The sequence below is a fragment of the Equus przewalskii genome, chromosome 17 (genome assembly GCF_037783145.1).
Source record: "Equus przewalskii isolate Varuska chromosome 17, EquPr2, whole genome shotgun sequence".
NCBI lineage: Eukaryota > Metazoa > Chordata > Mammalia > Perissodactyla > Equidae > Equus > Equus przewalskii.
This window is the reverse complement of record NC_091847.1, coordinates 71,015,677-71,028,621: the sequence shown is the minus strand read 5'-3', so window position 1 is coordinate 71,028,621 and position 12,945 is coordinate 71,015,677. Positions and strand designations below refer to the sequence as shown.

Genomic DNA, 12,945 nt, shown 5'->3' with positions numbered 1-12,945 from the left:
AGCCTTTGTCAGATATATGACTTGCAAATATTTTTTCCCAGTTAGTGGGTTGTTTTTTTTTTCAATCCTGCTTTCATTTGCCTTGAAGAAGCTCTTTAATCTGATGAAGTCCCATTTGTTTATTCTTTCTATTGTTTCCCTTCTCTGAGAAGGCATGGTGTCCGAAAAGATCCTTTTAATACTGACGTCAAAGAGTGTACTGCCTACATTTTCTTCCAGAAGGCTTATGGTTTCAGGTCTCACCTTTAGGTCTTTAATCCATTTTGAGTTTATTTTGGTGAATGGTGAAAAAGAATGGTGAATTTTCATTCTTTTACATGTGGCTTTCCAGTTTTCCCAGCACCATTTGTTGAAGAGACTTTCTTTTCTCCATTGTATGCCCTCAGCTCCTTTGTCAAAGATAAGCTGTCCATAGATGTGTGGTTTTATTTCTGGGCTTTCAATTCTGTTCCATTGATCTGTGCACCTGTTTTTGTACCAGTACCATGCTGTTTTGATTACTGTAGCTTTGTAGTATGTTTTGAAGTCAGGGATTGTGATGCCTCCCATTTTGTTCTTTTTTCTCAGGATTGCTTTAGAAATTCGGGGTCTTTTGTTGCCCCATATGAATTTTAGGATTCTTTGTTCTAATTCTGTAAAGAATGTCATTGGGATTCTGATTGGGATGGCGTTGAATCTGTAGATTGCTTTAGGTAGAATGGACATTTTAACTATGTTTATTCTTCCAATCCATGTGCATGGAATGTCTTTCCATCTCCTTATGTCGTCATCCAATTCTCTCAGAAAGGCCTTGTAATTTTCATTCTATAGGTCCTTCACTTCCTTAGTTAAGTTTACCCCAAGGTATTTTATTCTTTTTGTTGCGATTGTGAATGGTATTGTGTTCTTGAGTTCTTTTTCTGTTCATTACTGGAGTATAGCAATGCTACTGATCTATGCAAATTGATTTTATACCCTGCAACTTTGCTGTAGTTGTTGATTACTTCTAACAATTTTCCAATGGATTCTTTGGGGTTTTCTATATGTAAGATCATGTCGTCCGCAAACAGCGAGAGTTTCACTTCTTCCCTCCCTATTTGGATTCCTTTTATTCCTTTTTCTTGCCTGAGTGCTCTGGCCAGGACCTCCAGTACTATGTTAAATAAGAGTGGTGATAGAGGGCATCCTTGTCTCGTTCCTGTTTTCAGGGGGATGGGGTTCAGTTTTTGCCCATTGAGTATGATGTTGGCTATGGGTTTGTCGTATATGGCCTTTATTATGTTGAGGTAGTTTCCTTCTATGCCCATTTTGTTCAGAGTTTTTATCATAAATGGCTGTTGGATCTTGTCAAATGCCTTCTCTGCATCTATTGAGATGATCATGTGGTTTTTATTCCTCAGTTAGTTGATGTGGTGTATCACGTTGATTGATTTGCAGATGTTGAACCATCCCTGTGTCCCCGGTATGAATCCCACCTGATCCTGATGTATGATTCTTTTGATGAATTGCTGAATTCTGGTTGCCAAAATTTTGTTTAGAATTTTTGCATCTATGTTCATCAGTGATATTGGCCTGTAGTTCTCTTTTTTCATGGTGTCCTTGTCAGGTTTTGGTATCAGTGTGATGTTGGCCTCATAGAATGTGTTAGGAAGTGTTCCATCTTCCCTAATTTTTTGGAATAGCTTGAGAAGGGTAGGTATTAAATCCTCTCTGAAAGTTTGGTAGAATTCCCCAGGAAAGCCATCTGGTCTTGGGGTTTTATTCTTTGGGATGTTGTTGATTGCTGTTTCAATCTCTTTCCTTGTGATTGGTCTGTTCAAATTGTCTGCCTCTTCTTGAGTGAGCTTTGGGAGACTGTAGGAGTCCAAGAATTTATCCATTTCCTCTAGGTTATCCATTCTGTTGGCATATAGTTTTTTGTAGTATTCTCTTATAATCTGTTGTATTTCTGCAGAGTCTGTTGTTATTTCTCCTTGTTCATTTCTGATTTTGTTTATTTGAGCTTTCTCCCTTTTTTTCTTTGTAAGTCTGGCTAGTGGTTTGTCAATTTTATTTATCTTCTCAAAAAACCAGCTCTTTGTCTCATTGATCCTTTCTACTGCCTTTTTCATTTCAATAGTATTTATTTCTGCTCTGATTTTTATTATTTCTCTCCTTCTGCTGACTTTGGGCTTCATTTGTTCTTTTTTCTCTAGTTCAGTTAGGTGTGCTTTAAGGTTGCTTATTTGGGATTTTTCTTGTTTGTTAAGATGTGCCTGTATTGCGATGAATTTTCCTCTTAATACAGCTTTTGCTGTATCCCATATGAGTTGGTATGCCATGCTATCATTTTCATTTGTTTCCAGGTATTTTTTTATTTCTTCTTTAATTTCTTCAATGATCCATTGCTTGTTCAGTAGTGTGTTGTTTAGTCTCCACATCTTTGTGCCTTTCTCAGCTTTTTTCTTGTAATTAATTTCTAGCCTTATAGCACTATGATCTGAGAAGATGCTTGTTATTATTTCAATTTTTTTAAATTTGTAGAGGCTTGCCTTGTTTCCCAACATATGGTCTATCCTAGAGAATGTTCCATGTGCACTTGAGAAGAATGTGTATTCAGCTCTTTCAGGGTGAAGTGATCTATATAGGACTATTAAGTCCAATTGTTTTAGTTTTTCATTTAGCTCCACTATTTCCTTGTTGATTTTCTGTCTGGATGATCTGTCCATTGATGTGAGTGGGGTGTTGAGGTCTCCTACTATTATTGTATTGTTTTTAACATCTTCCTTTAGGTCTGTTAATAGTTGCTTTATGAATCTTGGTGCTCCTGTGTTGGGTGCATAGATATTTATAAGCGTTATTTCTTCTTGATGAAGTGTCCCTTTGATCATTATATATTGTCCCTCTGTGTCTCTCTTTACCTGTCTTATTTTGAAATCCACTTGGTCTGATATGAGAATTGCAACACCTGCCTTTTTTTCCTTGCTATTTGCTTGAAGTATTGTCCTCCACCCCTTCACCCTGAGTCTGTGTTTGTCCTTGGGGCTGAGGTGTGTTTCCTGGAGGCAACAAATTGTTGGATCGTGTTCTTTAATCCATTTTGCCACTCTGTGTCTTTTTATTGGAGAGTTCAATCCATTCACATTGAGAGTGATTATTGATGCCTGTGGACTTAATGCTATCAATCTGTTGCTCATTATCTTGTTTTCCTGTGTTTCTTTTCCTGTGTGCTTTAGACTACCCATTTAATACTGCAATTTCTTATGCTGGGTTACTTAGATTTTTCCTTATTTATGATTTGTGACTCTGTTCTGTACTTTATTTTAGTGTCTACCTTGAAGTTTGTATTTAGAATCTCATGTATAATATAGTCTATTCTCTGGTGGTCTCTTACCTACTTGACCAATACTGATTTAGACCCTTTGCTCTTCCCCTCCTAAATAATTATTTTCATTTTTTATTCCAACTCGTCTTATTCATTTGTAGTTAGAGTGCTAAGATCGTCCTTGTTTCGGTAGTTTCCCTACCTTTACCCTAATGCTATAATTGAATATTTGCTATCCTGTTCTGGTTCTATCCATCGGTCTCCCTAGTCTGTGGATTGTGTCCCCTTTCTCCCTTTTTTCTTTTTTCAAGTATGAGAGCCTTCTTGAGGATTTCTTGTAATGGAGGGCTTTTAGTTACAAATTCCCATAACTTTTGTTTGTCTGGAAAAGATTTAATTTCTCCCTCATATCTGAAGGAAATTCTTGCTGGATAGAGTATTCTTTGCTGAAGGTTCTTATCCTTTAAAGCTTTGAATATATCACTCCATTCTCTCCTAGCTTGTAGGGTTTCTGTAGAGAAATCCGCTGACAGTCTGATAGGGGCTCCTTTATAGGTTATTCTCTTTTTTTTCTTACTTCACTGAGTATTCTCTCCTTATCATTCCTATTTGCCAACTTTACTATTATGTGCCTTGCGGTGGGTCTTTTTACATTGACAAATCTAGGAGATCTAAGACCCTCCTCTACACACATTTCTCTGTTGATCCCTAGATTTGGGAAGTTCTCTTCAATAATTTTGTTAAGCACACTTTCTGCTCCATTTTCCTTTTCCATATTCTCGGAAATTCCTATGATCCTTATGTTCTTACTCCTCACTGAATCCATTATCTCTCGGAGATTTTCCTCATTTTTTTAAATTCTTAGTTCTCTTTCTTCCTCTGTCTGGCGCCATTCAGCCTGTCTGTCCTCGTTTATGCTAATTTGCTCCTCTATGTTGTTTACACGGGCATTCAGGGAATCGGTATTCTGTTTTATCTGGTCCATTGTGTTTTTCATCTCAAGTAATTCTGTTTGATTCTTCTTTATGATTTCAATCTCTTTTGTGAAGTAACTCCAGAACTCGGCTTGTTTCTCTATCTTTCTCTCTACCTCATTGAGTTTTTTGATTATAGCTGCTCTGAATTCATTATCACTTAGTTTACCTAATTCCAAGTCCTCAGGACTTAATTCTGTGTTTTTATTGTTTTCCTTCTGGTCTGGGGCTTTTATAAATTGCTGGATGGTAGAGGAGTGTTTTTTTCTCATGGTGATAGAATTCAGTTGCAGTTACAGCCTGTCGCCACTAGATGGGGGTCAAGAGCAGCGTGTTAGCTCTCTGCCTTGGGGCAAGATGGCTGCGCCCACTGGCTTTGCTGGGGGGGAGGGGTTGTTACACGTGCCGGTCTGGGTTCAGATCAGTTCTGTTCTCTGGTCTCCCAAGGCCCTTGATTTATAGGGTCCCCGCAGACGGAAGCTTTCCCCCCGTCAGCGGGTCTCCACTGAATCAGCGGCAGGAGTCCTGGATGATCTCCCGGTCACGCGGCCCCTCCCCCGCTCCTTCCCGACCCGCGCCGCAGCGATCGCAGACTCTAGGGGAGGGAGCGATGTTCTCTCCTACCGTTCCAGCGCCTCCGAGGCTGTAAGTAGGGTTTATGATCTCCGCCTTCTTGGTATTGTAGGTCTCTAATGAGCTGGCATTATTTTTGTTCTCTGAAATTCAGTTCTTCCAATCTTTTGTTATATTTTGAAGGAGAGAGAATCCTGGGTCAGCTCACCCCGCCATTTTGCTCCGCCCCCTCCTGCAACAGCTCTCTTACAGCTGACTCTTTCCATCCTGCTCATGCCCGTGGGTTCTCGGGGACTCCTTTGTTAGGTCTCTCCACCTGAACTCCTGACACTTGGGTGATGGATTCTGTTCCTCCAGTTGTCACTCCCTCCTCTCTGCCTGAGTCTCTGGTGGCTGACTCCACGGAGACTTCACTGTTGGAGAGCTCTCACTTTGCCAGGGGCTATTTTGGGTAGGTCTTAAAATGACTGTCTTGGCTCTCTCTTTTCCTCATCATGTACATCTCTTGCATCCTTTGTCCCAGCAAGCTCTGGGAGTGAAGGCCACGTTGATCCTGCTGCCCCAGGCCACTTTTTCTTTCCCAGACATCAGACAGGTATCTCCCCAAATATGCAGATACCCATCAAGCTCTCACTGAACTTGGGGGCGATGAGTGGGGGGTTGCGGGAACTCATAATGGAAATCTTTGCACAAATCCTCCTGCCTTCCTTACTCTCTGAAATATTTTGTGATCTACAAGTAAGTGAGAAGGTTCAAGAATTGTGTACATTTCCTTTGTAAATTTTGCATATTTGGCAGATCGTAGGGACTTTGATAAGTGATGTGTATCGTTTGGTGCAGAAAGAGTCCCATTTTGACATCCTGTACATCTAGATAATATCTGCATAGTAGAACAATTTCTTAAACACATCTCCACTTTAGAGAAGCTGTATTTTATATTGAAACTATTCTGAAAAATCAATACTCATTAATTGTTTCAGAATAGTTAAGTATTAGAAGCCATGGTGATTATGGAATAGTTTAGACCTAAAAAATATTTTGATCAGGATGCTTTTCTCTGTGATAAATAAGAGTCAACATTAAATTTTTGATGGAGGACTCCTATGAAATGGAACACCGTGATAACCTCTTGAAACTTCTTTACCTTGCTCTAGTTTTTCTTCTCCTGGCCACTGATATGTCTGTTTCATGGTATTACCCAACCATATTGCTAATAGAGCCAAGAGAATGTGAATAGGATCGTCAGAAGGAAACCTACACACACAGAACTGGATGTTGACCCCAAACTAGTAGCAATTTGCACTATTGTGGAAAGACTGTATCACCCTAACCTAGCCATTGGCCGACTGACTGATTTGTTAATTCATTAATTCTTTCTTTTATTCATTAAAAAAAAAAGTTGCTGAGAGCCTACCCTTTAAAAGTGGCACCATCTGTATAGTAATTCTCTTGCATTCTTTTTCCCTCAAGTATGCAGTGGTTAGAACACTTGCTTAAGCTTCTCTCTTCCACATTTTTGCTCAAGCTATATATTTGTAACATTTTATTCCTTTCTTTAATGGTAACCTTACTGATAAAATAGCAGTACTAAGGCCTCTAGGTGATAATTAACGTAAGACATTTGAAGGATCTTACTTGATGCAAATCTTTTATTTGTTCTCAACTTGGAAGAGTCATAACAGATCACTTAAGCAAGATGTTCTTAGTTTCTGTCTGCCTTGTGTTTTTGGTAATTCAAGTAATTCCCAGAAGGTATTTATAAACTATCTGAACATAATTATCATTCACTACGATTGTCATTCACTGTCTGAATACAATTGTCATTTTTCTAGAATATTGTTGTTTTCTCTCTTTAGTACAATACTGTCATGTTTTAATACATGAACTATTGAAGTACATCCTGAAACAACATTCTAACTTAAATTTTCTTATTTATTCTTTTAAAATCTATTCAGTTTTCTATTTACTTACCATCACATGACACTTATTTATCCCACAATATTTAAAATACTATGAGAAAAAAATATCTTTACAATCTGGAAAATTAATTTATCTCCATTAATCTATTATCCAAGTCTTATTTCCAATTTTTTCCTTTTATTTTGCTTGGTGAAAGACTGACATTGTGCCTGCAGACTCCAAAAGGTTAAGCCTTGTTATTAGGGATCACCTGATTAATCCAAGTCAGATGATTAATTAGATCCCTAGAGAGCCTCCCTTGAAGCCCAGTCTCCCAACACCAGGTGCTTTCTCACCCGTCTAGATGAGAAGCCCAGCTTCTGGACAGCCCAGCAGAGTCCGATGCTTTTTTCCTATAACATGTCGCTTCCCAAGAAGAATAGAACATAACTGACACTAAACACGTATATGAATTAATAATTTACCAAAGATCTAAGTATGATAGAGATGTGAAAGTGTTCTTAACACATAATTTAAGGAAAAAATATACAAAAAGTTAATTATGTATTTATTATATAACAATAACAAGAAACCAATTTTTTAATTGTGTTTTTATCTATATGATTTGGACACTGTAATTTAACATTACTGCAGAAAAGGTATTAAGATGTAACATGCATGAAATAAAGAGTAGAGTTATCTTTGTGATGGTGTCTTAAAAACACCTTTTCTCTGGTCCCATAGGCTCTCTTTCGGACAGTAGCAATGATGGTGCCTGACTATGCCATGATAGCTGAAATAGTCCTGTACTCCTGTGGGTTTGTCACAGCCCGGCCACTGTCAGTGAAAATCGTGGCTACATATCGCTTGTGTTCAGAGCAGCTGTCGTCGCAGCATCACTATGATTATGGAATGCGAGCTGTGAAGTCGGTGCTTACTGCTGCTGGGAATCTGAAGGTAGAGAACTCGTGTTTCTCACTTATAAACTTCCTGTTTGTAAATCTCAGGACCATGTGTCTTCACAGAGTTCCAATAACTGCTTGGTTTCATCAACTGAAAAAAATTCAATTGTTGTACTAAAAAACTAATTGATTAGTTTGCACATGTCAAAAAGGAAATTTTATGATTTGTAACTTTACACATATAATTCTTAGTGATTTGAGTTCTGTTCCATAATTTTAAATATATGAAACTGATACTACCAAGGAATAAAATTCTTTGCTGCTGAGAAATATTTTGAAGGCTTCCAGTCTATATGAGCACGTATAGCTTTAAAGGAACTAGTGTACAATTAACAAATATTTACAGAAGTCCCTAAACATTGTCACTTATTATAATTACACAATTGCAGCCAGCTGTAGACTAGCAGTAATAGATTTGCAATATAATGTTTGCATTTTAAAATGGTATAAATCATAACTATGTAGATGACAACCCAAATATTTGAAGACTTGGGTAACTTTTCATTGGAAGTATTTTTGTGGAACCATGAAATATAACTGCATATTAGTTCTTTATGAAAGCAAGCAAGATAAGATACAGTTAACAGCAAAATGCAAAATGTGACCTTGAAGTTTATAAAATTTTCATGTTCATGATTTGTAGAAGATAAAGATTTTAAAATACATCCTACATGATTAAGAACAATGGCATACATTTTTATCTTCTGTAACAATGTTATCAATAATTCTGATATATAGTGGTAATATTCTATTTCATATTAGCCTAACATAACTTCAAGTCATCGTGTTTTGCAATAAACAAATGCAACTGGAAGCAACAATTTGTATTAACCTGGCATGTCATGATTGCATTGTGGTCAGATAATGGGAAAGATAATGCATTGTTCTCGTGTATGTCATCACTGACATCTTGACTATTGAATTGAGCTATTAAAGTTATGCAGCAAATGAATCCTGCAAATGAATCCTATCATTCTTTGTCAAAAGCTAATTTAGAATTGTTGAATGTGTTGGCTTGAATATTTTGAAGTTTTTTTCTGTTATATCAAGAAACAAGTTAAAAATTTGCTTTAAAATAATAGCCTCTCAAATAACAAAACAGACTCTGATACTTCATAATTTATGTGTAGTTAGATTGATCCAAAGACAAAGTCCGTACGAGCAGGACAGGCTTTGGCATTGGGAGCTCTGGAGATTCAGAAACAGCTGAACTTGACTGCCAGGCATCACTGACATTGTAAGGTTAAAGCCAGATGAGGAGGAACATGGAATTTACTAGGCAGGGAGATTCTAGAGAAAAAAAAAAAAAGGTTCTGGAAAATTAAATGCATGATAGTAAGAGAAACTTTGGAGTGAGATGTTAAGTAAAGTATTAAAGTTGGGAGAAATATTGCTGAGTTCAGATTGTTGTGAATTATGTGAACCTTATTTTGGGCATGGGCAACAAGTTCAGAGTTCAGTGAGATTTTGGGGGGTATACCACAGGTGTTTCGGGATTTAATATAAGTTTTCTGAAACACCGTCTACTTAAGTGCCTTAGTGCATTAATCAGCCCTCTCCACTCTGTCTGTGGACCAAGCTAACACACACCCGTACTGAGCCCGCAGCCAGCAGGCAGCGCACTGCTCTGCCCTCCCACTTCGGCTTCTGTCGGATGAGCTGTGTTCCGCACCCGGGGTCAGTTTGCTCATTCCCGAAACTTTCTGAAGCCAGTTGGACATTTTACTGTTATTATGTTGTTTAATCAGATGTTGAAGAAACTGATGATATATAAACGTGAAAAGAAAAAGGGTTCTGTTTTTATGAAAACTAATTTCTTTGTTTAAGAAAGATTTCATAAAGATGAAATGCTAAAAAATTGACTTTAAATTAGGTATGAATAAGACAAGTATATAAGACTGAAAAAAACCCCTAAAATATTGATAAGGATCCTACACTTAGATTATCTCACAAATATCTTTAAAGAGCATGATCCTCTTTAAAAAACAAAACAAAGCAGAACACAACAAAACTGGACAGAGCAGATGATGTGTCATTGATGTCTTTTCTGCAAGAAAAATGGCGCAGAACTCTACACTCAGAGAAAAGTACTTGGCATCAAAATATGGGCAAATGAGTGACTGTTTATGTGTTTTAAATTTAAATGCATTTTTAAAAATGATTACCTGTTTTTAATGGTTATTTTCACTTAACCAGCCCATTGCTGGTCTTGAATGCATAGAATAAGCACACTCCTACCCCATATATAGGCAATGACGTCTCCAAAACTATATTGGATTCATGGCCAATAGCTTTTTAACCAGAGCACCTGTAGTTGATTCAACCTAGGTTTTTGTTATAAACTAGTAGGAAATTCAGCAAGTATAAATGCAGTTTCTAAAATTAGTAACAATCCAATTAAATGAGATAAACGAGAGCAACAATTTTGCGTGAGTTTAAGTTGCCTCTGGGGCCTGTGCGCTTGTGTGTGTGAACGCACAGGGGTGCAGTTAGCAGATGCAGATTTCGTCATGAGTGTGTTCTCTTTTAGCTGAAATACCCAAATGAAAATGAAGAAATCTTGCTGCTTAGATCTATTATTGATGTAAATCTGCCAAAATTTTTGTCTCATGATTTACCGCTCTTTGAGGTAAGAACATTTATTATTCCAATGTATCAAAACTCTTATAATAATCTATTTATCAAATGTCCAAGTTTGCAACTCCCTACAAGAAACTTCCACTATAGAAAACAGTGATACGGCACAGAGAAACATGTTTTATTTGAAGTATGTTTAGTTACCTTTGGATGACTTTCAACAACTTGGGATTTTCAAATAATGCTTTTTTTTTTTTTCACTGCAGGATATAAGCACACCAAAGTTACAAAATATATTTGCTTATAAATTGCGCTAGAATGTAAGCTCCATGAAGGAAAGTAATCTAACACACCGCTGAGTCCCTTGTCAGAATAGGTTCTTGGTAAATGTTGATTAAAATTAATGATTGAAGAAATGAAAAAATAAATAAGCATAATTTCTTTAAAAGAGGGCAATCACTTTTATGAAATTGTTTTTTCAGGCAAATTTAAAATAAGACCCAAGCTTAATAATTTTGTTACATTTTAAAGATTAGGTTATGAGTAATTGAGAAATATTTGAGTGATGGTTATAAAGTTTCCCTCTTATCATTTTTTTCTTGATGTCATTCTTTTCCTTTTCCCCATCTCAACTGGAAGAAATTAGAGTGGGCGGGTTAGATGCTGTGTGGACTTGGGCTGCCTTGGAGACAGGCACTTAGCTTCTAGCATGTGAGGACTGAAGTCTTGAGCCAGCCCCGATGGCCTGGTGGTTAAAGTTCAGTGCGTTCTGGGCGCAGAATCACACCACTCGTCTGTCAGTAGCCATGCTGTGGTGGTGGCTTTTAGAAGAAAGAAGGACTTAGAATTAGAATATACAACTATGTACTGAGGCTTTGGGGAGGAAAAAGAAAAAAGACTGAAGTCGTTATGGCTGTTGTGGGGAGGTGAGAGTGACACTGCCCCTGTAGTGTGGTCGTTGTCAGCTGTCCACGGCAGCCGTGTTTTATCCATCTGAGAGGAGCTTTCCTTACTGCTTAGCTGGCAGAGCAAATATTTTATAAAGCAAATCTACAAGGAAAGGGTTCCAATTTTCTTCCTCAAGTTTTCTCTCAGTTTCTTTGGTACTGGTACACTGTACAGATTTTCCAGGAGTAAATCTATATTCATTTTTGTAAAGTGGAAATATCCTTCACTAGATGTATTCTCTTGCAGTTGTATATTCAGTGAAAATTTATTGATCAGTATTTCACAAATGGAACATAATTGACATTTTCAATTAGGACAATTCCTTGTTGTGGGAGACTGTCCGCACGCTGTAGAATATTTGGCATCCTCGTCCCCCACCCCCAGAGTCTGTGGACCTCTCCTGCTGTGAGAACCAGAAGGACACCTCCACGTATTTCCGACTTGCTACTTGGTGGGAGAGCGAAGAGTACTGGTCTTGGTTGAGCTCCACTGAACACCAATAGCTTCTGGAGCTATCTGCTGCTTTCAGGCTTAAGCATTAACAATTCGAACAACCTGAGGAGATGTTTTTGTTTATTTAGCAAACACTATTTGCTTACCATGGGTCAGGAACTATTCTAAGAGCTTTACAAATAGTAATTTATTTAATATTCATAATGGCCCTATGGGGCAAATGCTGTCATTACCCGTGTTGTACAGGTTTTGTCACCGAGGTGCAGAGATGAGAAGTAGCTTGTATTTATGGCTAGTACACAAGGGAGTAGGGCTTCCAGCCCCGCAGTCAAGCTGCAGCGTCTTAACCACTCTGCTGAGTTGCCTTTTTCTCTTCTTTGCCCCAAGGAAACTTATTGCTTTGATCAACTGGGATCAATTTCTCCATAAAAGCATTTACAGAGTTAAGTTTAGAGTAAACTAGTAATTCCTAAATTGTAAAGTATAGCTTGAATGTATGCTTTCACGTTAGACACTTCTGAATTTTCACTTCTACCTTCAGAGTAAAAAGAAATAGTCATATTTCTTACATAAGTTTCTATAACATTTATAAAGTAGCCTTAGCAATTTGTAAAGGTGTTTCTTAGACCTTGCAATGACCTTTATATATTCATATACACTAAATATGGAATTGTAATTCTTTCCAATCATACATTTTATAATTGTATCAGTTTCCTAGAGCTGCCAAAACAAAGTAGCACAGACTAGGTGGCTTAAGACAACAGGAATTTATTCTCTCACGGTTCTTGAGGATAGAAGTCTGAGATCAAGTGTTGGTTCCTTCTGAAGACTCTAGGAAAGAATGCTTCCTCACTTTTTCTTAGCTTCTGGTGGCTCCTGGCAATCCTTGGCTTTCCTTGGCTTGGCTTGGTGTCCCTCCAATCTCTGACTCCATCATTACATGGCCTTCTTCCCTGTGTGTCTTTGTGTCTGAATCCGCCTCCCATTTCTATTATAAAGATGCCAATCGTTGGATTTAGGGCCCAGGGTGACCTTATCTTAACTAATCTAATTACATCTTCAAAGATCCTATTTCCAAATAAAGTCAATTCTGAGGGTTTAGAGTAGACATGAATTTTTAAGAGACACCAAGCTGATTAAAATTCTACACACTACAACGAGTAAAGTACTTTTGAATTAATTTTTATATATGGCATAAGATATGCATTGAAGTTTATTGTTTTGGCAAATCCAGGTTTTCTAGCATCATTTGTTGAAGACTATCTTATTATCTTTT

General features: G+C 37.5%; 1 protein-coding gene across 3 annotated transcripts in view; it reads left to right on the top strand.

The window, feature by feature from the left end:
• The window catches only part of DNAH7 (dynein axonemal heavy chain 7), a 235,229-nt gene that overhangs the window by 99,555 nt on the left and 122,729 nt on the right, over positions 1–12,945 (top strand). For all 3 annotated transcript variants that reach the window (XM_070581701.1, XM_070581700.1, XM_070581702.1), the window contains exons 28-29: positions 7,474–7,686; positions 10,222–10,320. In XM_070581701.1, coding sequence (XP_070437802.1) covers positions 7,474–7,686; positions 10,222–10,320 — 312 coding nt within the window. The remainder of the gene's footprint in view (positions 1–7,473; positions 7,687–10,221; positions 10,321–12,945) is intronic.